The sequence below is a fragment of the Calypte anna genome, chromosome 5A, assembly GCF_003957555.1.
Source record: "Calypte anna isolate BGI_N300 chromosome 5A, bCalAnn1_v1.p, whole genome shotgun sequence".
Lineage (NCBI taxonomy): Eukaryota > Metazoa > Chordata > Aves > Apodiformes > Trochilidae > Calypte > Calypte anna.
In genome coordinates, this window is record NC_044251.1 from 9,296,710 (window position 1) to 9,324,067 (window position 27,358).

General features: G+C 44.2%; 1 protein-coding gene across 1 annotated transcript in view; it reads right to left on the reverse strand.

Annotated features, from left to right (window-relative positions):
- Nucleotides 1-1,764: 1,764 nt before the first annotated feature.
- The window catches only part of GALNT16 (polypeptide N-acetylgalactosaminyltransferase 16), a 72,549-nt gene continuing 46,955 nt past the window's right edge, over nucleotides 1,765-27,358 (reverse strand). The window contains exons 5-15 of the mRNA XM_030452567.1: nucleotides 27,278-27,343; nucleotides 26,102-26,223; nucleotides 23,948-24,035; nucleotides 23,070-23,154; nucleotides 21,939-22,042; nucleotides 17,518-17,644; nucleotides 16,412-16,504; nucleotides 14,354-14,437; nucleotides 13,799-13,940; nucleotides 12,309-12,425; nucleotides 1,765-5,603 (exon numbers count right to left, since the gene is read on the reverse strand). Of these exons, the coding sequence (XP_030308427.1) occupies nucleotides 5,466-5,603; nucleotides 12,309-12,425; nucleotides 13,799-13,940; nucleotides 14,354-14,437; nucleotides 16,412-16,504; nucleotides 17,518-17,644; nucleotides 21,939-22,042; nucleotides 23,070-23,154; nucleotides 23,948-24,035; nucleotides 26,102-26,223; nucleotides 27,278-27,343 (1,166 nt within the window). The 3' untranslated portion in view covers nucleotides 1,765-5,465. The remainder of the gene's footprint in view (nucleotides 5,604-12,308; nucleotides 12,426-13,798; nucleotides 13,941-14,353; nucleotides 14,438-16,411; nucleotides 16,505-17,517; nucleotides 17,645-21,938; nucleotides 22,043-23,069; nucleotides 23,155-23,947; nucleotides 24,036-26,101; nucleotides 26,224-27,277; nucleotides 27,344-27,358) is intronic.

The window sequence follows — 27,358 nt, forward strand, 5'->3', positions numbered from 1 at the left end:
GCTGATTTTTTGTTACCATAGCAGCAAGAAAAGAACACTGAAAACAAATTTTGTTTCAGGCAGATCCAAACATCTAATTTCAACATTTGCAGTTCTCTGGGGCTTCCTTGCTTCTGTTTATAATGCTCACAAGTCACAATGAAGGAAGGAAACTTAGATCCCCTAAGAAGGAGGGTGACAGGAGCTCTTCAGCTGTGTTGGCCAAGCAGTACAAGAGGAAAGAGAAAGGATACACGAAGTGTATTAGGGTACCTGCCCCAGAGAAGAGCTGCAGTCTGCTTCCAGGTGCTTCTGCAATTAGTATGTACTTCTAAAATGCTAAAGCAGTTCAATTAGAGGGACACAGGTACCCACCTCAGCATTTCCTGCAGCCCAACAGCAGAGGGTTTGTAAGAACACTTACCAGGGACCAAGCAAGTCCCTTTCAATAGGCTGCAGCCTAGCCCTTAGGTTTCTTACTCAATGTAGCCTGGGGAACATCTCTGTTTCCAAGAATATAACCTGTTTTGTGAGTATTAAAATGAACTGTCAGAGTATTAAAAACAAACAAACAAAGAACACCCAAACAACCTACAGAACAAACCCAAACAACACCATTTGCCTTTAGAGAAGCATTTACCAAATTTCACCCAGCTAAATGACCACTGTGGATGTGGTTCTCCTGTGTTTCCACATGCAACAAAATTACTCCCCTATAATTTTCCCCATATTTGGTTCTAGTCCACTTTGATGCAACTGTTTCTACTCCAAACTCTTCTCTACAGCAAATGTGCCAGGTTACTGGCTGTCTGACCCAATCCTCCTCAGAGGGGATCCCATCCCTCTCTTATTTCTCCTCCATCACCACCCCCCCACTCCTCCCCAGTTTGGCTTTTCAGAGGATCTGTATTTCATTGGCCTAGAGAGGACTAATTAAAAGTCTTCCCAGCCATCATTACAGCCTGAGAATTAATCTCTTGGTTTCTAGGGCACTAGTGTGGTCATCACTTGGGGTGCATGTGGCAGGACTCCAGGGACACAGCCCAACTCATGTCCTGCTACAGAAACAACACTAAAAGAGAAAGCCCACCCAACTCTTTTCCTTTTTGTCAAGTTCCCACAGCACTCAAACACCAGACACATTACCAAGCAGCTCAGGAAAGCACTGGCTCCCCTCATACCAGCTAACTTCCAGCATCCCTCTCTCTCCTTTCCAGAAGCTCTGGCACAACTGCTTTCTGTAGAGGCAGATCCAGGTGATCCCAGTTGGCAAAAACCTCTGTGAGTGAAGGAGCAGATAGTTTAGCCCTGATTTTAAACTCAAACTCATCAGCTCCAAATTTACATTCCTAGTTAAGCTTTATTTAAAAATAAATAAGTAGCCCTCAAGCTTGAAGCAGAAGAAAGACCTTTGGAAGGCTCAGTAAAGAGCAGTCAGGATGAAAGCCTGAAGAAAAGATCAAGGAGGGAGTTACAGGAAGAAATAATTCCCCCCCCCCTCTCAGCTATTTCTCTCAGCATGTAAAAGTCAGTCTACTAACTGCTCCTAACTTTGGAGAGAAAGGATACCTCCCTGTCTAGCCACCTTGGGAGGGCTTCTTCAGTCATTTTCTACTGATAGGCCAGGGTATCCTAGAAACCTCTGCTGACTTCTTCAGTATCCCTCTAGAAGCAACACAGGAACCCATGCAAAAAACTGGGGAATCTACATGTGGGGGAACAAAGCCAGTGAGGGACAGAGGCAGGGACAAGGCAAGAAAGGATGGAAGCTCTTTTCTGATGGGAAGCAAGGGGAAATAAGAACAGGCTGAATCACTTGTTTCAAAGTTGGTTTTATTCCAGGCATTAAACAGATTCTGGCACATGCTTTCTTCAAGAGAAGGGAAAACAGTTCTCAGCTCCACATAAATTACATCTGGCAAAGTGCAACTTACAAGTGAGTGGGGAAAATAAACCTTTTGAAATTGATTTCTCTGCAACAGTAGTTTCAGCTCCTCTTAAATAAACCCCCACTGGTTCACAGCACATGAAATTACACTGGATGTTCTGATACAATAACAGCTTTCTTAAAAAGTATTAGCAACGCAAATATTCTGTCTTGACAGTCTAGGGGGCTGTTTAAAGTAAACAGAAAAAGAGCAGCTGCTTGTTCTGACTGCTAAAGAAACAAATCACTGGATCAAATTTGAGAGCTCAGTCAGTTTGGTTTCAAAAACCTCACCAAACTTTTTCCAGAACATGGCACTGTATGGACCTTGGGGAAAAAAAAAATCACAGATAACATGGTTCTTCCCTTCTTTCAGGGCAAGGGGAACAGAAAAAAATTTGAAGAAAATTTTTTTTATTCTGAGGAGAAGTTCAGTTTGCCCACACTTGAAAGCAGTCTTTTGTAATGTACCTCCTTTTCAGCAATTCCTAAAATCCATTGGAAACCAAAGGCTTCCAGAAGATGATGCTGGGGGACAGGTCTGCATTGGTGAAGGAATGGTGCTTCCTACAGGAAGTGTGCTGTGAGCATTGCTTTAGCTGACAGTGGGGAGGTGACCTCAGGAGAACATCTCTAAAGCAAGGTAGAATCAGGGCTCCAGTAGCTCCCTATCTTCAGGGGCAATTTAAGTTATTGACATCTAGCATATCCCCACCTTTCCCCTTTTCTACCCCAGGCTGGGGCACTTGAAGAAGGAGAATGTCCAGCTTTCAGCTGCCCCAGCTCAGAGCCCCAGCTGGATGCCAATTCACACTCTGCCAGGTGGTGAGCAGTAGGAAGAGAGGCACAAATCAACACAGCCCATCCAGGTACCTCTGCTCTGGGAGCACTCAGTAACCCCCAACACTGGAGCCAAGCATAAAGTCAAGGGCAGTGATCAATGTGCTGACAAGAGCCCTTTGGAGCAGGGCTGGCCCAAGGCTTGGAGACTGGATGCAGGGCATGGCTCCTGTGGTCTGCAGCAGCCAGAATTGTTTGTAAAGGAGCTGGGTCCTTGTCCCAGCACAGTTACAAAGAAGGAAATGCAAGAAAGCTGTGCACACACAGTGGGAGCAAGAAGGAAGGGAACAGTACCTGGTGGAGGAGTGAACATGCTGTTAGCTGCAACCTTTAAGCTGCTGGAGAGTGACATGGAGGAAGCTCAGATGGTGCACAAAGGGTACATTCTGATAAAAATACATAATCCATTAGTACTTTGTTGTATACACAGCATATGTACAGTACCACCTCAGTGGTTTTCTTCAGTCTTTGCATCAACTTTTTCAAGCAAGGTATGTGATAATTGACTGTTCCTGCCCAATGATACTGTTCTGGAAGTAGCATCTCCTGCATATTCTTGATTAAAAAAAAACAATTACTAGTGGAATGGCATCTCACTACTGTGACAGGTCTGTCCTCTTTTGCCTGTTCTCTTTTCAAAGCTGTTTTCTTTCCTAGTGTTTTTCCTGGTTCAGGCCCAAAGCATGTCTACACTGAGAAAAAGAAATCTCTGTGAATTCAGTAACCTCGTTGCACACAGAAGAGCAGCTGCACCATGCTGTAAGCTTGGGAGCAAAAGCAACTGCTTCCTGAGTTTTCACAATGCAGTCAGGTCATTCATCTGGTTAATCAGTGTTGAGATGGTGAGCTGATGTCAATGTGAAGGGGGAAACAAGGAAAGAGCTCCTGCCACCTGGCTGATATATTTAAAAAAATATAAAAAATGGAAAACAGAAAACAAATTGTCCCAGCTCTCACAAAAGCACTTCTGAGCACATGCAACACATGAAGAACAGTATCTGTTCTTTTGTCAACTGTTTGGTCTAACACCAAGGTATGAGAAAAAATTAATAAAGGAAAGATGCATCATCAAAAGCAGCCAGCTGTTTAGAATCCAAATTAACATCCTGCTGCTTTTACAACAGATCAGAAAGGATCCAGACAAGCAATCGCCTATTGAAGGTGGTCCTAATATCTGGCTCCTCTGCCAGGCTCTTGGAGAGGACTGGTTTACAAAATCTAGATTCAAGAGGCAAATTTAACACAACTAGTAAGAAAAGGCTTTTATAAATTATGTATTTGAATAGATAAGCTTCCCCTGACAAGCCTGAAAACCCACACTCAGCTAAAGCTGGCTTGTAACTGGGAGGAGGACTGGGATGCTTGCTACAGACACCGGTTGTCTTCAACTATTTCCAGAACACAAAGGAGAGATATCTCTGGGCAGGCCTGTACAGGGGCAGTTTCTGCTTCACCAGCTGACCTCCCCAGAGTGCCCACTGGGAGGAGAGCTGGGCATTGAGTGGAGCAGCACCAGACCTTTTTGCCTCCTCTTTCTGAGAGACAGAGGGGGGAAAAGCAACCAGGCAGAGGGACTGGGTGGCTTGTCGTGCTGGGCTGTGTTCACAAAGGCCATGCAGAGTCAGCAAGAGGGTTCTGCTCCTGCCCAACCACCAGCAGGTGACGCAGGGGCTGTCCTCTTCTGGCCCTCACAGTGGTGACCTGGGTGGGTTCCTGCAAGAAGACTGAGTCAAGGGCAGTGGCACCATCAGTGTGTGCTGCCCACACAGCTCTGTGCATCACCTTTGGTGTGGGGTGCAGTGGGCAGTGAGTAGAGCACCAGGAAGAGTAGCCAGAGAACAGTTCCAGCTTCCATGGCATCCCAAAGTGCTCACTCCTGTCTCTGACCAGCTCTGCAGGAGTTTGGTACCCTGCAACCAGGCCCAGCTGGGGTGCCTACAGTAACTGGATCCCTCAATGGAGGCAGGGCTTGCCTTCCATCCATAAAAAACTGGAAGCAAGAGTTCAGTAGGAGGTAGTCCCCCAAACAATCCCTGATTATGCTGCTAAAAGAGATTGTCCCTTCCCAGATCTCTTGTCAGCATTGTGCCCCGTTTCCTACCTCAGGCCATTTGGCTGTAGGGCAGCTACTGCAGGCAGAGGAAGGAATGGGCTCAGCAAAGAGAGGTTACAAACCTGCCTTTTGGGGTCTGACAGTTCCTTCCCTATCCCTCCACTTAGCATAATCATGACTTTTCCTGGGCTGTCCTCTTTGAGAGACACACATGCATAAATGATGCATGATGTTAGAGCAAAAAGCCAGGGAGGCCAAAGAGCTACCAATGCTTGTGTAAGCATCCTTTAAACTGTCAGACTGAAGGTAGCAGATTGAATGCAGAGAAAGGAATGGATGAGGACAGCTGCAAGGTAGTTCTGGTCCCTCTGAATGCTGGGCTGGGTCCTCCTTCCTCTTCTGGATGCTGCTGTGCACTGACATCAGCTACAAAGGAGAACTTAGGACAACAGATGGGAAAACTCCAGCAACTCTCATCCCTCTCTCACCTCCAGCTTCTTCTCTGAAAAGCTCATAGACATCGACTGCTCAGCTGAAATAGTGGCTTGCTGATGGGCACAATGAAAACATTTAGGATCAGATGTACAAAACCATTCCTCCCTTTCCAGTCCCCCTCTGTTCCCAAAGTCTCATGCACAAAGAAACAAGGAGATCTCTGTGCTGCCATCATGTTGCTTGTAGCAGCTCCCACTGTTGGCCAGCTATATCTGCTTGGCAAGGGTTGGTCATCACTCTCCCAGTCTGGTTTTCCAGGCAGAGACCACTGACAAAGTGTTGAATGAAACTGCCTTTCATCTTCCACTTCTGTGAGAAGAGAGAGAAGAAACATGTGGTTACTTCCATTTCACCAGGGAACTGTGCCTCCAGGCTGGAGGAAAAAGGTTGGCATAAACCTCAAGTAAACACCAACGACTGGGGAGACTGAAAACCTGGGTATGGGCAGCACTGGTTTCCTGCACTAACACCACCTAGATTTTGAGTTTAGTTGAATTATAGAGCTAGTTATTCAGAAGCATCTAGAAGGCAAACATTTTCAAAAGCATATTATATTCACAATTTCCCTGCTGTTCTTTGTCCTGCATCTCTAAGCATCCGGATACCTGTCAAAACCTGAAACCCTTCTATGGTTTCTTTCTAATGCATAGAAAGCAAACTATTGAAAGTTCTCCCAACATGGAAAGTAAATCATCCACAGAAAGCAAAAACTGCACTTCTTGCTTCTTGACTGGACTGTATCCCCTGAACTCTCTACTCATCAAATAAAGATTTTTATCAAGCACTACACTGAAAGCTCTTCTCAGCTGTCTCTTCTTCATAATCTTATCTGTCCTGCCAACACTTCAGTTTACAAGTGTCCATTAGGCAGCTTTTTTGTACATGTTGGTCTGCTTTCTGCAGTGCTGTACTTTGGGTGTGCTCCCTCCAGAGCCTGTCCACAATGTCCCACATGCAACCCTTTCCTGAGGGTCCACTTTGGTTGTGCTGCTCTTCAGGAAACAAGATGTATGTCCTAAACCTTGAACTGCAAATTCTGCTGTGAAAGGGCTGTCCCTTCCATGCTGGCTGGAAAGAACTGGTTCCATTTTGACTGACAGCGAAGAGAAAAAAAAGCAGAAATGAGTCTGTGGACTTGGCATCTCCCAGGTTCAGGCTGAGCTACTTCCTTCCAGCTAGGCACAGCTGAGATAGCAGGTTACTGGATTGAGTGCTCCAGGCTCTGAGGATTTTCCCATCACTCTTTTCAGTTACAATTAGGGTTTGCAATCAGTCAGTCAGTAAACAGATTAGGAATACTTCAAGGGTGTTTTGGGTAACCCATGAAATTGATGAAGAAAAAGAAACATCTTGACAGCACTGATGGACCCCAAGGCTATTGCAGAAATTACATGCAAAAGGAAATTTAAAAATTCCTGCAATAACCAGACAATGTCAAAAACTACCAACATTTTAATTCTTGAGCAGCCCTGCAAACAGATTGCCACATGCTGTGTGGCTTAAGATACTCAGTTATGTTCGTGTATTGCTGGCAGCTCTCATCCAAATGTGTGCTTGTTATGTTTCCTGGAGGGCAGGGCAATTACAAAGCTGCTCTTGCATCACATATTCCTTCAAGTCTAGAGATAGGGCAGGATCACTTTGCCAGCACAGCTAGCCCTGACTGACAGAATAACACTAAAGGAGAGCCCTTTGTGCAGCAGGAAGAAGTTGGCTTTAATAGGCAAGGGGGCAGAGGAATGTAGTGATGATGGAGGGGAAGATACAGTGCAGTGTGTGCATTGCAATGCCCTCACCAGCTTCTGCAACCCAGTGCCTACACAGGTCCCAGAGCCACCTGGCTCTCATCTGGCAGAAGTCTCCCTCCAAACAGATGAGGAAGAACTAATACCACAAAGGTGCAGCTGTAACCAAGGAGTGGCAAGCAGGAGGTTTTCTCCCCTAGAAAGCAGAATATTGTGCCCAGCTGGTGTGACCTCTGCACACTGGCCTCCCACAGCTGTTTTGAAGGGCCACAGACACCTCAGCCAAGCACCTCTTGAAATCCCCAAAGCACTCCTGCTGTGTGAAGGAAAACGCTTCCTTGCCCCCCACCCTCCTCCTGCCTCTCTCTACCTGTGATTTCCCAGCCTCCTCCTTTGCCTTCCTCCTTGCATGTGCTGGAGAATGCCTGAGAGCCACCTCTGACACCTGAATAGCCTGCAGTAAAGGAGTGTCTCATGCTGTCATGAGATTTGAGGACAAGGGCAATTACCAAGAGGCAGAGTTTTTCTTCTCCCCACTCCAGCTATTCAGGAGACAACTGGCACCACTGGGAGGCTTGTTCATGTTATTTCTCCAGATCAGAGAGCCACTGCTGTGTCATCTCCCCACCTTGAGCAGATAACCCCTGTGATGTCTGTAAGGGAGAGTCTACAGCAGCAGACAGGGCAGGACACCAGCAAACACTCACCAGAGCAGATTTTGTGTTGCTTATAAACTGCACCAAACCAGCTCAGCAAATCACACCACCTGAAAGCCCAGTGTTTCAAGTCATTCCGGATCCCTATGTTCAACAGAAAGTGGGGCAAGGACAGCAGAAGGGGAGGAGAAATGCTGAAAATGTGGCAGGGTTGAATAGAAGGCTCAGCTGGTGCCATGTAGGGAGCATACTGACAGTAAAAGCCAAAGTAGGGCTCCTTATCTCATACAGAAGTGGTATTTTCAGAATTATGGATTTCATCCTTTCTGGTCAGACACTGTGCTTTGCTGCCTCTGAGACCAACTGCCCTGTCTTCACTTGAATCTTCACAAGACTCCCCTGGCCTGCCAGACCACAGGATTACCAAGGACAGCCCAGCACCTAACCCTGTAGGGACACATCATATCTCAGACTCTTGAGGAGGAGGACAATAGAAATGGATGGAAACAGGAGAGAGGATGCTTGTGTCCCACCAGAAGCCACCTCAGAGCTGGGAAACTTAGTCAAAAATAGTCACCTGGTAACACACTTATGGAGAGGTCCACAGTACAAGCACCTTCTAGAGGGCTCAGCATTCTTCACAGACCACAAGAGAAACCTGGACAACTAACTTTTAAATGACAGTGATGATAGCCATTTTTAGGAAGAACAAACAGAGCAGACACCTCCTGCATACACAGCTAAACATTACAGGGAGTCCTCTCCTCTCTTACACCCAGACATTATGACTGGCCTGTACTTGGAAGGAAAACTTTTGGAAGAAATAGGCTCTGTGCAATCTGAACAGTTTGGCTTGAAAAGCTTCCTTGGTCTCCCTTTCAAGTGCAGATCGAGATAATACAGTTTACTGGTCACAGCAAGTTTGGAGTGGAGATGGAGGAGTAAGAACCCATATTTTCTTTGAAATACTGAGTCTTGATTCTCTTTTCTAATGTCAACCAAAATTTTCCCTGCTCTTTTGTAAAGCTTTCTCTCCATCTTTATCATTGTAAAGTACTCTGATGTGGCTGGATAGAAGCACTCCATCTGAGTAAGAGAAAAGTCAGAAACAGTCTTCTAACCCAATACCTAGAAGAGCTGCAAGCTATTTACACCACTGTAATTTTTCAGGGTAATCGAAAGTCAGGTTCTTCCAGAACAGTCAGGTTTTTCACTCCTCTTTTCTGATAGTTACATAAAGTTGCATTTGTCTTCACTTTGAGTGATATAATACACTGAGAAGCAAAATGAGAAACATTTCCCAGTCACGTTGAAATGCACACAGGACTTCAAATACTGTTTGTCTCATAAGAAATGTTTGTCCTCATTTTCAGGCTAGGGTCACATTCCTTTAGCACATTTTAATCAAATATGGCTGTTTAATAGGATTTCTCAGCATGGTTCTTGTTCTGTTGGGAAATACTGAGCCAGTGTTTCTCATTTTCATTCTCTTGTTTTAGTGTCTGACTCTGACTTTGCCTTCTATTTGTCCCTACTATAATACAAATTATAACACCACTCCCACCATCAGTCAGAGCTAAAGCTAAAGGCAATAATTTATTGTGCATTCAAGTAAAAATTGCCATTCTTCAAATAACATTATGGATAACATCCATCTGGTTAAAAAACTAGTTCTGATTATGCAGAATAATCAGTCTTGGCTGGTCTTCTGCTGGCAGTGCTTGGCTGTCGCTGTTGAATGATCAACGTGATCATGGTGCCAAAGAGATTTTGTTCCTGGTTCCTTTCAAACCAAGGGAGAATAATCTGACAGAACCAAATACCATCTAAATTTTGACCATTGTTTCATATCTTCCTACTTGCAAAGTTCTAGACTTATTCTGAAGTAACACTCTAGATACATCTCATAATACTGTAAAGCCTCTGCTAGAGTACTACATCTGTTAGAGGGACTGTTGCCAGCTCTCAAAAATAACAACAAAATTACCTGCCTGTGCAGATAATTTACTGTACAACAGCTTGGTAGCATAGGCACAGATTCAGTATGTCTGAAAGCAGAAATCAACTTTAGGAGCTGCTGTAAGGATCTAACCAAACTGCTCTGACAATGACATTAAAAAATTAAACCACCCCATGGCCCCCATCTTTGGTCAGAAATCTTGCTTTTGCATCACTCAGACATAGACATGAAGTCTAGATCCAGAAAAGCCCAAACATCTTCCATCACAGACCTCTGATGACAGTGACATCAGAGATACTCAAAGCTGAGCTTTCACCATGCCACCACCCCCTTCTACAATCCTGAACGTGTGATGCACTGACCGAGAGGCCCACTTGGACTGAGGAGTGGCTACACTCATATGTGGTTTGAGAGCAGTGCTATCCCCCCATCACTCACACCCTGGGCTGTGAGCACCCCACAGGAAGAGAGGCAAGTTGTGGGGCACCTGAGGGAGTTTGTTCCTGCTAGCTTTGCTCTTTCATTTTGCACTTTTAAGTTTCTACAGCAGTGGTCAGCTCCTTGAAACTCATCCTCACAAATATTAGAAGCTTCCTGCTAACCCAGGAAGAACAAGGCTCCCTTTATCTAATTTGTGTTGAATTTGGGTTGATGACCCCTACAGAAGCTGTTAACTTCAGTTTCCACACTAGCTAGAACCTGGCAGAGAAAGACTCAGTTCTTAAAGTAAACAGACAATATCACATTAAATGTAGGTGGCCCATCAAGAAAAAAGGTGGAGAAGAGAGAATGGGATAGTTTACAAAAATGACTGACATCAAGCTAATTAAAATCATGAGAGAGTTGGACTCAGTTGAAGGAAGGAAGGAAGGAGCCATAATATTCCTCAAAAACACTGAGAACTGGCTTCATAAGTAGAAAGCTGAAATGGGAGTTTGGGTCTTCCAAATCCCTCAACATTTCAGAGGATTTCAACCCAAATTAGACTGAAAATGCAAATCACTCACCTCATCCCTTCAGCTGCATAGCAGTTTAAAATGGCAGCTGTGGCTCAGATCACTCTCCAGTTATTTGAAATGCTTGAACAAAACCCTTGCTTAGAGCCAGTTGGCCAAATCATCTGCTAGGTCAAATCCCTGACTTAAGCACAGCTTGTTCACATAGGGTAATGGAAAACAACAGCTCACATCCTTAAGTGTATGTGCGTGTCTTTATAATGAGCCTGTTTATAATCAACATATCAAGGCTCAAGAAATCCTATTCCAGCAGCAGAATGAGCCTGTTTGTGTTAATGTTGATTAACCTCTGCTCTGGCTAATAGGGCTTACACTCCACCCCCCTTCAAGGAATCCTTGTGCTTCCATGACAGGGGAGGCAGGGAAAGACAGCTGATTTTGGCAGCTGCAAGTGTTCTCTTTGCTGCCAGGGAGGAAAATGCTGCAAGGCACCTAAGGGGAAGTGACCTAATTACATAGCAAGGGGCTGAGTGATTACCACCAAGAAAAAGGAGCAGCAAAGCACAGCTCACCTGCAATAACCTTGCAAGATTAATCTGAACTCTGAGTTTTCCCAGTGTATTCACAGTGACAACTCTTCAAGATATTTCTGCATTGACCAGCCATCCAGAAGAAAGTCTACACAGGCTTTCCATAAGTGGGCAAAACTGGATTTCAGTGCTTTCTTTCAGGAAGAACTATATTTGGAGATTCTGTATAGCATTAAAACATACTGACAAACAAAGATGCTGCTGAGGACTGGTAGCATGCTGAGCTGTCTCATATGTCAGAAAACACTAAGCCAGCATAGCCTTAAATGACAGAAAATGTCATCTGTCTTGGTAGAGGGAAGAATAAAAACTAGAGATGAAACAAGCCCAGTGCACTGTCTTCAAGTGCTGCACTTTCACCTGCTGTGTTCTGCACAGATCTGATAAAAAGGCAAACCAAGTCCCTGTGGGGGCACCTGGGTCATTGCAGAGGTCAACTCTTACTTTCTGCTGTAAGGCAAGATGACTTATATGTCCTGACAGATCAAGGAATCAGCATCTTAGAAAAAGCATTTTGTTGGGAATACCACATTTTATTTGGAACACTGCTTCTGTGTATTTTTCCTCAGGGAGCAGTTTGGGTGGAGTATACAGAGCTTCATGTCAGTTGGTATTTCTCAAATGAGTCGCACACACTCGGTTGTAAAGGTCTGTTCACATGTCCAAAGACAGCACAAAGAACACAGTTCTCTCACTTTTGAATAAGCATACAAATGATAGTACACACCACCCTTCTCTTGGGTATCTCAAAGCATTGGCTGCTCACCTACCCCTCTCTGATACTGTGCTCCATCTATGCACCAATCTTGCTGAACATAAATGTTTCCAAGGAGTGAGGTTGGGGGGCTACTGAGCTGTAGCTAACCGTGCTGCAGAGGGCTCAGGTAGAGCAGACACCCTACGAAGTAGTGTGGTCTGTGCCCCCTGCTTTGGTTGCAGGCAATCTCATACATCCCAGTTTATGAAACACACCAGAGAGTGAGATGCAGAAGGTGGAGGAGACTTCTATACACTTAGGTAGTCCTAGGATTGCTCCTGCAGGCTGCACTGATGTGGGAACACTGGTATGTGGCAATGGAGGGACTGAAAACAGGTGCAGTTACTTACCTGTCTGCTATCTTTTTGATTGCAGGCTTCCAGTGTGATTTGAGAGCCAGCAGAGAAGGAGGTAATGGAAAGACACTTGTCCTGCTGCCTAATTAGAGGGTCACTGAATACCCATTCCTTTGGCATAAGAAAAAAGAAGGTTCCATTAGAATCATAATGGTGATTGGATGAGGCAGAGGTTTTTTCTATCAGGTATTTCAAAAACTTGCATCCTTTGTTCAACTCTTACCAAAGGCTCCCTGGGAAGACTGTGACAGCACCTGATCAGAAGTCTATGTTCAAGCCTGGGGCACCATGACAATTTCAAAGCCTGCAGCTGGCTCCCCATACCATCTGAGCTGTCTTTTTAAATCTTGAATCCCACACAACTCCCTGCTCTGAAGCTTTACAGATTAGGCCTACAAAGCAGGGAGGACCCTGACCCTTGATTTATGAGACATACAACTGCTTCTGCATTTTTTCTATATAGCAGACATGTTCTGTAACAGACATCTGGGACCTATTGACTGTCAAGTGAAGTGAAACATGTGCAAGCATGGCCATGGGCTAACACACACCACCAGCATACATCAAGCACAGGGCACTTCATTTTTTCTTCCTCTCACTAGATGGATACCCAACCCCATCAACTATTATTACTGTACTTTTGGCAAGGAAAAAATACAAAATGCAGCAAGTTTCAGAGATTTCAAATAGTAATGACATGGAACAATGAGTCAGATTAAATGGCATGTTGGATGCTGGCTGCAAACTGATTTCCAACAGCTAACAGATGTGACTGTGTATTTTCTGGCATAAGATACCCTACCGTGACCCTTAACTTTCTCAAGCTGCTTCCCTACTGCTTTTGGTCACCAAAAGAAGATGCTGAGTGCAGATCCTCAGCTGGTATAAAACAGCACAGCTTCACTGCAGTTAGGAGAGCTGCACCAAATTACTGCACCTGGGGCTTTGGCAATTTCAACTCTATTTGGGCTTTATACTGAAATGCAGCTGTAAATCAGCACAACTCCAGCCATCTGCAGCTACAGCTGAACTGGCAGATCAAGGAACATTTTTAATCCTGGGAAAAGCTCTTACCCACATGCCAGGTTACTAGCCAAGCACACCCCAGGACCAGTTCTTAGGGGTTGGATGATGCAGCAGAACACACCCCAGCAATGGGCTGAGTGGGAACAGCTCCATAACTCAAACCCTGGTTGCACTCCTACTGCACAGGCTAATCACACCCCTCAGCACTCAAGAACTACCTTTTGTCTTTTCACTGATGAAAATCTTCCTGCTCTATGCCTGTCTGCTGAGTCTGTTGAGCCAACAGAGCTCTTAAAGATGGGCACAGCTTACTTTTCTGCTTTCTATTTACATCATCAACAGGGTCAAACTCTTCATTCACCTCTGTACAAGCTCACCAAGGCCAGAGATGCCATTCACTCACAAGTAATAAAAAGGGCAGAAGCAGGAGTAAAGCACCAAACTGAAGTCTGTCTTACCTGAATGACAGGTGGATTGTTCACTGTTCCTTTACAGATTCCCATGCCAACCAATATATTCCCTGTGGTATCCTGTGCCTGAGACTCCAGGCAGTTTCCTCCTTGTCTAATTATTCCTGGAATCTGCTCCTTTTCAGGAATCCTTGAAGTAAAATGATGGTTGCATGTCACTTCATACAAAGAAATGTCTGAAGCACACAGGTGTTCAGAAGGGTATGACTGACCCCTTACTGAAACATAGTCTCCTTTATTTGACAGAAAATGAACAATATCATGCTAGCTATCCACTGGGAATGCCTGGAGACAGGCAAAAGTCAATGGAGAACTTGGTCAGAGGCCTGGTACCCTTTTAATTTCAGAGGGCACAAGGTGCTTTAGGTGCACCCAAGCAGTTCAGTGTGATGTCTATTCTAAGAACACTGCCAGTAAAAAGTCCTGTCCACACTGATTTATCCTGCTTCTGCCTCACCCTTTTCCAGAGACCTCTCCCCAGTGCTAGCACATATCCACTCTCTCATTGGTAGCAATACAGAAAAGGTCTGAGAACAGACTCACTTGAGCTCGGGGTAGACATTCTCCAGATACCACTGGAATGATTTACAGTTCAGTTTGCGTCGCTGCTCCACTCGGTCTGCAACACTGGAAACACAGGCAGGTTGTTGAGTTTAAGGTAGTGAACAGGAAGGGAACAATGAAGATAAGCCAGGAGGTTTGAGGGAGACTATATGATTTTTCTCTCTACTCATTCTCCCACCCAGTTGTTGCTGGGTTCAGAATGCTACCAGTGACCTAAGGTGAAAAGGAGAGAGGCAAGAATATAGGAAAAGGCAGACATAAACACCTTCAGAGACCAATTCTTGCACTTCCTTTGGCTCAGAATGATGGCAGAGCCCAGGTTTTACAGTGTTAAATCATACATTGTTGAAAAACTACTGTAGGACCATGAAACAGTTTCTGCCTCTTTATGCCTCTGTAGAGGCACACCAGGAAACCTGTAGAACCATCAGGTCCTGAAAAGGCCTACAAAGTGTTGGTGCTGTTATATACAAATGGCTAACTGGTGTGTGCTAGAGCTGGAGAAACATGGCAGCAGGTCTAGGCTCAGACCTAAAGAGTATAATTGTTTGTTCTTAGGCAGTTTTGGGAAAGGGGAGGAGTAAAAGGAGAACTTAGCATCCTGCAATCTGGCTGCTATGCCAGCCCTCCCACTGATGATTTGTCTTTAGCTGGCTGAAGAAGACAGTGTCCCTCAAGAAGTCCTGCTGAGCAATGACATTAGGGACTCTCCTTGTCAAGCTACACCTCTACATTTTTCTGTTGGAAGGGACTTTCAACTGTCCCCATGGTCCTTGCCATCCTCAGCCCGCAGAAGCCACTGTACAGCCCATACCTCAGGAGAACATACCTAGAACCTACATTCACATCAAAATTGTGGGGAAGGAAGGTTTATTTTATTCCCAGTTGAAAGTAATGGTGTCAGAAGCATTTGCATTCTAAAATCTAAATTTAATGGAGGTCCATAAGGCCATCACAGCCAAGGAATTTCCTGAAAACAAGTCCTATAGCTCTGGTCTGGCTCTTACTCAATCGATGCTGCCAATAAAGCCACTAGGAAGTCTATGTGAACAAGAGCTATAGACTTTGGCCCTAGGGCCAATTAGTAATATATCCACATCCAATATGCAATAGTCCAGTTTCCTTCACAAGGTTACTTGCTATTTGGCCCCAGCCCAACTGCTGCAGTCAGCTCAAAGACAGATAAATTAGGTAAGCAAAGCTATTTGTACAGAAATATGTAATGTATCATGATAACAAAGCACAATCTACTACAGAAAAGTGTGTGAGGGTCAGACCAAACCTGCTTGTCATCAAATAATAGAGATGCATCACTACCCAGTTCATGCTGCTACACATCTGAGATACAACCACATTTGCAAGGTCCTTAAGCTGATGCAACCGTCACTTGTTCACAGGCAGACATAACCCACAGATATAAACCACTCCTGGGAGTTTTTACATTTATTTGGGAGTTCTAGGGTTTTGTTAGGGGATGAGAGACCAAACCTCATCCCAGGATTTGGTGTCCCTCACTGATTTTTGGGTAACAAAAAATTCATAAGCCCATCACAGTGAATCCTACGTGGCCTGGAGACAACTTTAACAAAGATGCTGTAAGGAGCATAGTTCTGCACAGAAGTGGGCTCAGAAGGTGCTGTAGCTGAGTTACAACCCAACTGTGTTTCTACATAAGATGTTTCACCATTGGGGTTGGTAACTTTGGATTAAGCTCTAGTAAGAGCATAGTACACATTTACAGAGCAGCTGCATGTTGTCATAGAAAATATTTTTATTTATACACTTGAACTGTCTGTCCCTTTAGTTTCAGTGCAGATTCCCCTTGGTCTTCTGCTAACTATGATTTATGCAGGGCTATTGGGGAAAAAGTAAAGTGAATTAGAAGCAAACCTTGTTAGCCAGACACCCAAGTTGGCAAGGCAGCCATTCAGAGCATCTCTCCTTTTCTGATCTTAGCCCCAGGGAAGATCCAAAATCAATTTCATGCAAGCAAGGGGCTAACCAGAGCCCTCCTATTGCAGTGTGGGGGTAGCTTACCTTCCAAATGACTTTCCAATGGCAGACGGCCGAGCCTCGTAGTAGTACTGCTTGTATTCATCCATCCACACTTCTGCTGTGCGCTTGGTGTTCCTGCAGGGGGGGTGAGGAGATGCTTTGCTGAGCGCTGCTGCAGAATCTGCCCTTCCAGCAAGCAGTGCTGGACGGGCAGACCTAGGGCCAGCTGCCGGAGGGAGAAGGGGCAGTCCCAAAGAAAAAACACAGCGACCAGTACAGATGGATGAAGATTGAATGCGTTAAGTCTACAAAACCTTGCAAGGGTGTTTCAGTGCAGAAGTTAAGTTTTTAACAGCCACAGTTTACCAAGCTCCCTTTGCAGAGAAACCTGGGCTATCTCTCACTATCATCCTGCTTTACAGTATCCCTTTTGTCAGATTAGAATAACACCACAGAATAATTCAGCTTGGAAAGCACCTCTAGGTATCACCTGGTCCAGCCTTCTGCCCAAAGCAGACTAGGTTCAGGTTAGGCTATATTGTTCAGGGTCTTGTTGGTCAAGTTTTGAAATCTCTGAGGATGGAGGTTTCACCAACTCTCTGAGGTCCAGTGCCAGTACTTAATCCTCTCATTGTGAAGGACTTTTTCTCATCTTTTCTCTGTTTCCATCTGTCCTGCAGTGGAAGATGTCCTTAGGGCCTTTCTCAGAGCACATACAGCTCAGTAGGATCTCTGGGCTCAAAAGCAACTCAGAGATAACACAGATGACTCCAGACTGCTGAGACACAGGAACACACTACAGGGCAATACCCGCAAATGGCCAGGGTCTCTCTCTGGGGTACTGCTCCCCCCTCCATTGCAGACTGAAGAAGAACAAGATACACTGATACAAACAAAAGAAGAGAACAGATTTTGGAGGTACTGCTCCCCCCTCCATTGCAGACTGAGGAAAACCAAGATGCACTAATACAAACAAGAGAGGGGAACAGATTTTGTTTGCAACTCATCCTTCCCTTGGGAACAGCTGCTCAGCCGCAAGCTGTTCTCCTCTGTCATCAGGCAGAAAAACAACAAAGAATTCAGGCTTATTTAGACAAGGCCCAACACCAAGGTGACCTGGCAGCTGCCAGGAACTTCCCAACACCTACTTGATGTAAGTCAGTGCATTGCCCTCAGGGAAGTCATAGGGATGGCGCTTCCTGAACACATGTCCCACTCGGCTGCAGGGAACGATCTCCAAGCTGCCACCACACATCCACACCCGGAAAGAGAGCTCTGGAAGAGACCCCAGGGGTTACACAGCTGCAGGGAGATCAGCAGCATCTCCAAGAAGGGCAACTTCGTCCCTGCCCCTCTGCTCCAGATGTAGTGTCTGCAACAGCAAAGCCAGGAAAAGCAATGCCATAGTGATAGCGGAAAAACTGTCCCCTCTTTGTTAAAAAGGAGGCAACCGTTATGGCTCAGAGACTTCCCAGCCTTCTCCAGTGCCACTCCTTTCTTAGGTCCCTTGAGCATTTCAGTGAGATACCTTTCCCTTTGATCAGGCCCTTCTGGTTACTGTAAGGCCTCCACGATAGCATTTGGCAACAGATTGAGATCATCCCCACACCAAACTTATTTTGGACCTCTATAACTCTCCAGCCCTGCACATGGATGGAAAAAAAAATCACTAAGTAAAGAAAATCATGTGAGGAAGAAAGGGAGGAGAGGAAGAAAGTTGAGGAGACAAGGAGAAAGAGGAATACAGGAATACAAGATGAGGGCATAGGAAATGAGTCAGTGTTTACAGCAGAGTCCTCTCCCTCATACCTCCATGTTATCCATCCTACAGTATCTTGTTCTTGTTCTGTTTAGCTCTGTTAATAAAAAAAATTAAAAAAAAAAAAAAAAAAAAAAAAAAAAAGAAAAGGTGAACAAACAGGTTTACCATTTGTCACCAGCTGCCTCTACTAAGATGTGCTTCTGAGTGCAGAAATCACTCTAATAGCATGACTATAAAAATATGGAGTGATCCCTGCTACTTGAAGAAATCCAGCTGGTCCTGAAGCTAAATTCAACATTTTATTAAAGGATTAGAAGAACATGAGAATAAACGCCTGTACATCAAAGCTCCATCACAGAAGAGATGTGACCTTGCTCAAGATTATGGATCTGTCCTTCCAAGTTTAATCACTGCCACATCAGAGGGGTTTTTCACTTGTATTTCATGTGGCAGTGAGAAGGAAAATGAAAATTAGCTGGGTATTGTGTCAGCCCTTATAAAAAGGGCTTCATATAGTGTAGACTGATTACTTCAAAAACTTTACTCAGTTGGGATCTCTGTCCAGTAATCCCTGAATTATGAAGTCCTGATGTGTGGAAATTAAAAGAAATTACGTATCCAGATCTAATGGCTGTTTCAAAGCATGCACACACACTCTCATCTTCCCAATTTTCATCTTTCTCCATAGTTTTCCTCTCTAGCTCCTGGGAAAAAGTCTTTTGGGAGGTGGGGTGGTGGGAATGTGAAGACGGTGTATTTAACCTAGCTTCTAGGTGAAAAAACATTTTACTAGACTGCTCTTTGTTCCATTTCTTAGTAGTTCTTGCTTCTCCTTGACTCCTTCCTGAAGCTCATTATTTTCAGTCTCTTTTTAACAGGGCGTTCTTTTGAAGAGAGGAAGGGCTTTAAAAGAAACAAACAATAAAAAGGCTAAGAAATACATTTATGTCTGGTGGTGTGTCCAGCTGGCATTTGCTCTCATGGAATGAGTTACACTCAACTCTATTACAAAATCAAAACTCTCAGTTTAGCAGATGTAACAAACTCCATTTCCCAAGCGAGGATTCCTCTCAACACTGATGTATTAGGCATAGAGACCAACTGCATGTCAGGGTTGGAAATGACAGAATTCTTTTTAAAAAGGGTGAAAGAACACAGACTTTGGGCACAGAGAGAAAATGGAGATCAAACATAGCTTATTAAGGATTTTCATCCTTCCTCTGATGGAAAGCACAGAACCTTTTGATGTATATTTACTAGGATGTGACCCAGTTCATATGGGGTTTAAATGACTTAACCACTGTGGATTTTTCTATCATAGTTAAAAAACCAAAGAGGTTATCAGCTCATATCCAGCTGGAAGGATATTTAGGCAGCTGGTAATTGCTGTCTGATCATTGCTGGGTACCTGCTTTGCACAGAGCTTGTCCAGCTCTTTGCTCTTCTCATGCATTCTCTTATCGTATTTCCTCATACGAGAAGTTGCAAATAAGTAGCTTATTTAAAAGGGCCTTCATGGGTAGAGAATGGCCTAGCTCACCCACACAATTAGTCAGAACCACTCTCCCACCTCACCTACAAAGGGTGACTTTATCCCAACAGTACCTTTCCACTCAAAACTGTAGTTTGTATTAAAGGAAGTGTTTCAGAACATTATCAACATTTTTCCCTGATGACAAAATCTACTTTTCAATCAAATATGGAAAAAAAATTAAGAGGATAAATTAACCATTCTGAATACTTCAAGGAAAATGAATATTTTTTGTGGTCAAATACAAGATAGTTTTTAACACTCTGCCATGCAACAGCAACAAGCTTGTAGAAACCACTGGTTAATTTCTTGCCTCACATCATTATGCTGAAAAGCTGAAGAGCTACCTTTAAAAAAGAAAAGTAGTCTGTTTGGTTTTTAAAATACCTTTCCCTTGCCATCATCACAGTGGTGATGTAGCTCAGGGACAGGACTCATTAAACAACATTGTGCATTTAGCTTTGCCCTCTTCAGTGAAAAAAGTGGAGGTGTAGGATAAAAGAGAAGTGATGAGAGACAACAAATTTACAGGGAAACCAAACAAGGTAAAGCTGGCAAGCCCTTCACACGTGGCCCAGTCCCACAGTGCCTGACCTGACCACTGCCAGGCTTTACAAGAGCACTTTAAAGGAAAATGAAGCAATTCTGTGGAGGTTTTGATCAGCTCTGTGTGCAAGAAGGGCTGTGAGTCTGTATGTAATTTGCTGCCACTTAAGAAAGAGCTCTGCTTAACATAAAGCTACTGACACCAAACAACAACACTGGGCTCCCAGGTGGGCAGAAGAAGACAACCATGAGCCTAAGGAAATATTCCTTCTCCTTCTTTGGGGTTTAGAGTTTTTACACTCAGAGTGGAAGCTCAGAGGCTGGGAGGATGGTCAAGTGGCTTGTTCTGCATCTGGGGCAGGGCTAGTGACAGGAAGGAGCTGAGTTTAGCTGTGCAAAGTAGTCTGAAGGACACAGGAGAAGAGAACTTCATTCCTGGGTAAAAGCTTCCAGTTGTTTCTGCCTACAGTACTACGAGCACTGCTGAGAGATAGTAATGCAAACCTCATTTACTATTTCTTTTCAATATAATGAATATCAGAAAACTGAATCATGACCTCAGAAAACAGAGAACACAAGGACTCATTATTAGATTCTTAGATTTTAAAAAGTGGTATCGATATTCTGTTATTGGCCAAAAATATTGCCTCGTTTCAGAGAGCATTTCAGAAAGAGGCAGTTCTTCCAGCTGTGTTTAGAGAAACAGAAGTTTCTTCTTCCTGACTATTTCTCTCCTTCTAATTGGTCCTCCAGGTACTAAAAAATACCATATAAATTCTTCTTTAAAGAGATTTATTTAGAAATCTGTGACATTTGTGGAAACTGTAGAAACAGAGTAATTTTTTTGCAGTGTTAGCTACAGAAAGGTCTATGTAATTTGACTGCAAAAGTAAGGCTTTTATCTCTTCAGCTCCAGCTGCATCATTTCTAAATGATTGCTCCGAATACTTGAGGTCACTATGAACCTCTTCTCAACACTCTTCTTCCTTTCTTGGAAGGAAATGCCACTAACATTTGGTAGCATTGCAGCATCCCTTCACATGGAACAAAGAGGAATGTCTGGAATACCTGTGCCACCACTAAGTGCAAGGAGATGGGTTTCAGCACTATGCCCTATAAGATAACAGCACTTGAGTGGACAGACTACCACGGGCCTCTGAATTCCTCAGATATTTGTGATACCCTTGTCTTCCAAATGTTTAGATTCTGAATCTATTTGTACACAAATACCACTTACCAATAATGTTGTTTTGTTAGGAAAAATATCCTTCTGATATATCAAGCTGGGGAAGCAAATCAGACTTATCTGGGAAAGAGGAACAGTTATGAGGAGAGAGCATAGGAGTGACCGTCCTTCAGAGCTGGGGCAGCACAGACTGTCATGTAAAGGACTGGAGGGGTACTCTCCAAGAACAATCACCAATTTAAACATCAGGAGGCTCCTCTTTCTTAGTTTTACTGTGGAAGCACCTGTATAATAGGGCAGATGTCTGTAAAAGTGTGATAGCCCAGACTGCAAAAAAGCCTCCAGTTACTTTGCACGAAGCTGACAGAATTACAATTCTGAGCTAGGTGGGGACTACCTGACCACATCTTACATCTTACTTACCTGACCTGCCTTACAGTGATATGCAGGTCAGATCTCTCAAAAGGTGAGTTCTGGTAGGCAATGAAGATTGGGAAGTGGTTCTATGGTAATGTCTCATTTCCCTGAAACATCCTAAACTTACCAAAATTTTCACCTCCCCAGATGTCCATTTGAGTATCGTATTTTCCCAGGTGGTTAAACCAGGATTTGTTGATCACAAAGATGCCTCCTGCTATGACAGGGGTTCTGGAAAAGAAAACACAAAAACATACAAAATAATCACATGTAGATGTAGCACTGCCACCTTCATTTTAGAGAGGAGACAATTTGTCCAGGCTTGGCAAATTGTATCTCGTTTAAAGGAGAAAAATAGTAGAGCTGCTACATTTACCTGCAGCAGCCTTTTGAGAGCCCCCTCACGAGATCACCCTCCTGCCTTTGCTAGATGGTCCTGCAAGCATTATATGTGTAATTCTGTCTCTGCTGCATTTATACAAATATGCACAGCATGAAGGAATGACAGGGACACTGTTTGATGACTGTTTACAGAGTCATAGCATGAGTGACTGAGCTGAATGTCCTGCTCTGCTGTTAGCAGGCTGGTTGCTTCTGGAGGACAAAACAGAGGCTCACAAACTACACAGAAGAATTGAATGACATTTTTATGTTACAAACAGGGAGCTGTCTGCCTATGGTGAAAAACACCATGACTTTTTGTATCAGGATTTATCCTATTCTACACTCCTCAGAGTTATGCACACAGTAGCAAGGCTGGCAATAACTGTTCTAGCCAATTGAGTCTGTTTCATCCATGGACATGCACGTTTAGGAGGGAAGGATAATTTTGTGCCCAAATTACTAGGCAAGATTCAGTTCCCAGATCTGCTGGGTGACACTGTTTAGCTGCCTCATTCCTTAATTTTTCACCTGGAAGATGGAGGCAAATAAAAAAATCCCAAAGGGATATCTGAGGCATTCAGAGTGTTGAGTGAGACCACCACCAAAAAAAAAAATATTAGAGAAGAGGTGGCTTGTAGAGGTGGCATGTCTACAAGCCTATGATAGTATATAATTGCTACTGTTACAATACTGGGGGAGTAAAACTCTCAGAATTAGGGTATAGGCCTCAATGCATTCAGAAAAGAACATAAAGAGCTTGTAATCACCAAGCGAACACTGGCATTTCATCCTCAGCAAGGCAGTCCCTGTGCACTCCTTGACACACAGGTAAAGCCATTTGGAGAACTGTACACAGTCCATTAGAGACAGCTACCTTATAGACTGAGTTGGGTCTGTTCTGGACATCTTCTGCTCTATAGGAATCTGCTCCCACTTAAAGTGAAGGCTCCAGTCAAATCCTGAGAAGGGAAAAAACCCACATCAAATAGGTTTTGTTATTGTTTTTCTACAAGCTTCAGTGATTGTCTCCACTTTCACATTACAGGCTATCCCTACTTTCCTTCCCTGACTTCCCTCATGGCCTACCCAGCATGGCAAGAATCTATACTAATGTAGCTAAGAATTCATCAGCTTTTTTTTGGCATCCTCATCCTTCAGCATTATAGATCTCGGCTCAGTTACACTCCCTGTCTTCATGACAGTGTTGTCAGTGCAGTGTGTAATTGTGGCTAGTTAGTCTTACACCTCCCTTGCCACAGAGCAAGTACCCTTTGTCAGGCAAGCTATGCAGCAGTGAACCCCGGCCAGAGAATAGGGAGAACAGCACTAAGCACTGTGGGTGACCATGGGAACAGCAACACAGGGTGGTTCAGCTGCTAGGAGAGAGGTGAAAATGCTTTTCAGAAGATGCCGGGAGACGGTCTGAAAGATAGAAGTGGCAACTGGAAATGCCTGTCAGACTCCAGTGTACATGTAAGTGTAGTGAGGGCATGGTGATGTGTATGTTTAATCAGTTAACTAATCCCTGAAATCGGAAAATGTGACAGTGATGCAACCTCAAGAAAGAAACACTAGTTGTGTTTTGCTTTTAACTCTGCACAAGTTCTCACTTTGAAAGTTTCAGGAAAGGGGATGGAGAACCCATCAGAAAATATCATCAGTCTGGTTTCTTAGAAAGTAGAAGAGAACATCAACTATTTTTCATGCTCCATCCCTCAGGCCTAACTGCCACAAGCCATTTGTTATACCCACCTCCCCTCAGATCTGCTGAAGCTGCCAGGTAGGCAAAATTATCCAGGCTGATAACATCAATGATAGGACTCACCACTCGAGTATAATCCTGAGGGAGAGAAAGTGGAAAAAAATAATTCAGGCTATTCTTGGATGTCTGGCAAAGCTTCCAGAGATCAGAAAACATAAAGCTGCATATGTAAATCTTTGCCTGGCTTCTTCAGTACAGTTCTAGTAGCTGAGCAAGGGATCTGTGGCCACTACATCCAAACACGGACATGATGGGTATGAGCCAGTAGCACACCATCAGTGTGGGGAATGGAGCCTAGGACCCCAACACCATGGACTGACGCTGAGAAACGGCTCTTTATTTCCTGACCAAGTCATAGGGCATAAATCACTATTCCAAAGCTTTTGTGCTTGATTTTGGTATCTACTGGCAGCATACTTTCTGCTCAGTCATCCTTGAATTAACTCATTATCATCAGCCTAGAAATTATCAACCCAGATCCTAACAAGTATAATGATAAGGTCTTCCTAACAAGTATTATGAATCAAGACCCCACATTTAAGAGCCATAGCGCAAAATGAAAAAAAAAACATAATAATATAATAGTAATGTATTGAGGATAGTTTGTTGGCATTAAGTGCTAGAGCTCTTTACAGTTTTCCTTTGCAATTCTTTTTTAAGTGTTAGAGCTCTTTACAGTTTTCCTTTGCAATTCTTTTTTAAGTGTTAGAGCTCTTTACAGTTTTCCTTTGCAATTCTTTTATTAAGTAGAAGCTGAGATCATAGCACCTTTTTTCATTAAGCAGAACATTAAAGACAGCATTGTGATAGCTGAAATACACAATGAAACAGAGAGCTGGCAATGCCAGACAAGTGTCAGCCTCCATGCCATTCCCATTCAAACCTTCATTTTGTGCAATGCAATTGTTCCTCTTGTTGTTGTGCACTTGTTCAGGATGGCACATCCCAGGTGAGAGCTATTTTTTGTTTATTCCCCTCCTTGCTACAATTAGTGCACTGAGAGTACGTCTGCCTGGCCTGAGTACCTCCAACACCCATGGCAGCCTGAGCCAAGCATCCGATGCGAGGGTTGGGTAGGGCAAGTCTGAAATCTGAACTAGGATGCACATTAGAAATGTAGGAAGTAAGTCAGAAATAGGTTGGTTTGAAACCTGCTCACTAAAAAATACTGGAGTCAGCACTACAGCTATTGCAACTTTGATCCTTCCCTGAAGAAATGAGTGAGGTCTTTTCTGCTTAGGGACTCCTGTGCTGCTGCTGCAGCAAAAAGAGCAGTCAAGAGCAGTAGGAAAGTAAACATTTATGGGCTTCTGAGATGGAGGATTTATTGAGCAAGAATAAAAAGCAGAAGCTTCTATATCATCAGTCCTAAAGTTTTACCTTTTTCTGCTCCTTCATATTAAGCCAAGAAGACACAAATACAAGGCAGAGACTCCACCCTGTCTCCCAGGGCCCATTACTGCATGGAATTCTTTCAGAGGAGAGGATCAAACCCTTCCACTTGAAAGCATGGCTGTGGCTTCTCCCATCACTTCTCCCTGGTTTGCCCTTACAGCAGAACCATATGACTCCCCCCTCTAGATGTACAGTGCACTCAGCTGCTAATATTCCTGTCTCATTTTCACTCTTACAGCCTCACGTTAATCCTTTCCTAAATGAAGCAGTAAAGGGACATCCCTGGACTCACAGGCAGCATACCTGTGCAAGGGAAGTGGCTTGCACACAAGTGGTGTGTGTTGGCAGCTCAGTGGGAGCATTAAAGTAAGGAAAGTTTTGTCAGTGACAAAAGAAGGGAGGGTCCAGCAGGAAGAAGGGAGATGGCAGCCATGGAAAAGTTGCACAGTGTGTGCTGCCAAAGGGGCTATCTTAGGTGCAGGTGGGAATAGGAGGCACAGCACCCACAGATGACCTGAGGTATAATTTAGTGATTCAAGCATTCATATCCCATCACCAAACATCTCCTGCCCTGCCACATTAGCAAGAGAACAAGTGACAGGGGTCATTTTGCCCACCCAGCTCAGGGTGCTGACAGCCTGACAGCAATGTTGTCCTCACCAGGACTGCTGGTGGCATGTGAGGGCAAAGGATCCACCAGCCCATGACCAGTCAGCTCCACGCATCCAAGGGGGGGAGATGGTGCTCACCTCTTTCACTCTCTGAAGCATTGGCTGCAGCCACTCACTGTTGACTTCACAGTGACTGTCCAAGAAGGTGAGGACATCAGCAGTGGCCACTTCAGCTCCTCGTACCCGAGAACGAATCAGCCCTGCAATGAGGAAAGGACAGCAGAGGAGCAGGAAGGTTAGGAAGGGAAACAGCTGGACCCTCCTTCAGAGAATAAAATACTTGTGGGGTCATTGCAGAAAAAGATGTTTCTCCTATGTCACACCTCTATCAGAAACAGAGAGCAGCTTTAGCAGAGCATCCCCTGGGGTACACACTGCCAACTGAGGCCACCCAGAACACAAAGAAAGTGACATCTGTCACTTCTGCCCACACCACTGAGCTTTCATTTTGTTCCTGCCTTGATGATGTCCCCTTTGACTTCCAGCCCTTCCCACAGGTACCCTTTCTGCTTCCTGATCAGTGTCTCTCCCATCAGAGCATCCTGTTGCTTCTCTTATCACTTCCACAGGACCAAGCTCTATACCCTGCTTGGTGACTTACAGCTTATCTCCTTTATTCCCACTTGTCCTTTACTCTGCCCTGTGATCAGAGATGTCAGCCTGGATCTCAGATGTCTCCATACTTTCTTACAGACCACCCCACAACCTGAGATGTCTTTGTGAATTGAGCAGCTACTCCCATCTCCCCTTCCACATTCTCATTCCAGGCTTGCTGTTCTCTGACAAGTTCAGAAATAAGCCAGCACATGTGAGTTAAACTGAAGTGCACCTGGGAAAGTCAGCATTACAATTTATGCACATATGAGAAATAACTTTCCTTAATTCTACCTGTTTAAGATAGATATATGATTTTTTTCCCTTTCCCGCATCCCCTAGGTGGTTTGTTTACTTGCAGTCTGAGTTTAAAAAGATGAGACTTACATCTGCATCTATATTCAGAAAGAGATTAAACTGCAGTCCTTGATCCAGGCAGGGCCTCTGGACACCATTTCTCATTCTTTAAAGTACAAAATGAGAGCCCTGAAGCCTGAGAGTTGATAAGCCAGGTTCTCCCTTCACAGAGCCTCCAAACTAGGACACGAAACTCCTACACTGAAAAAACCAAACTGTAATCATAAGAAATAACATGTAAGCAGCTGACTTGGGAAAACGTGAAAAATCTTTGTACCTACAAAGTGTACTTTCCACACTCACCTTCTCGCCTGGTGTTGCGCAGACACTTGATCTTTGGGATCTTGGTAAGGAGCTGGCAATCCTCAGCTTAGGGAAGGCAAA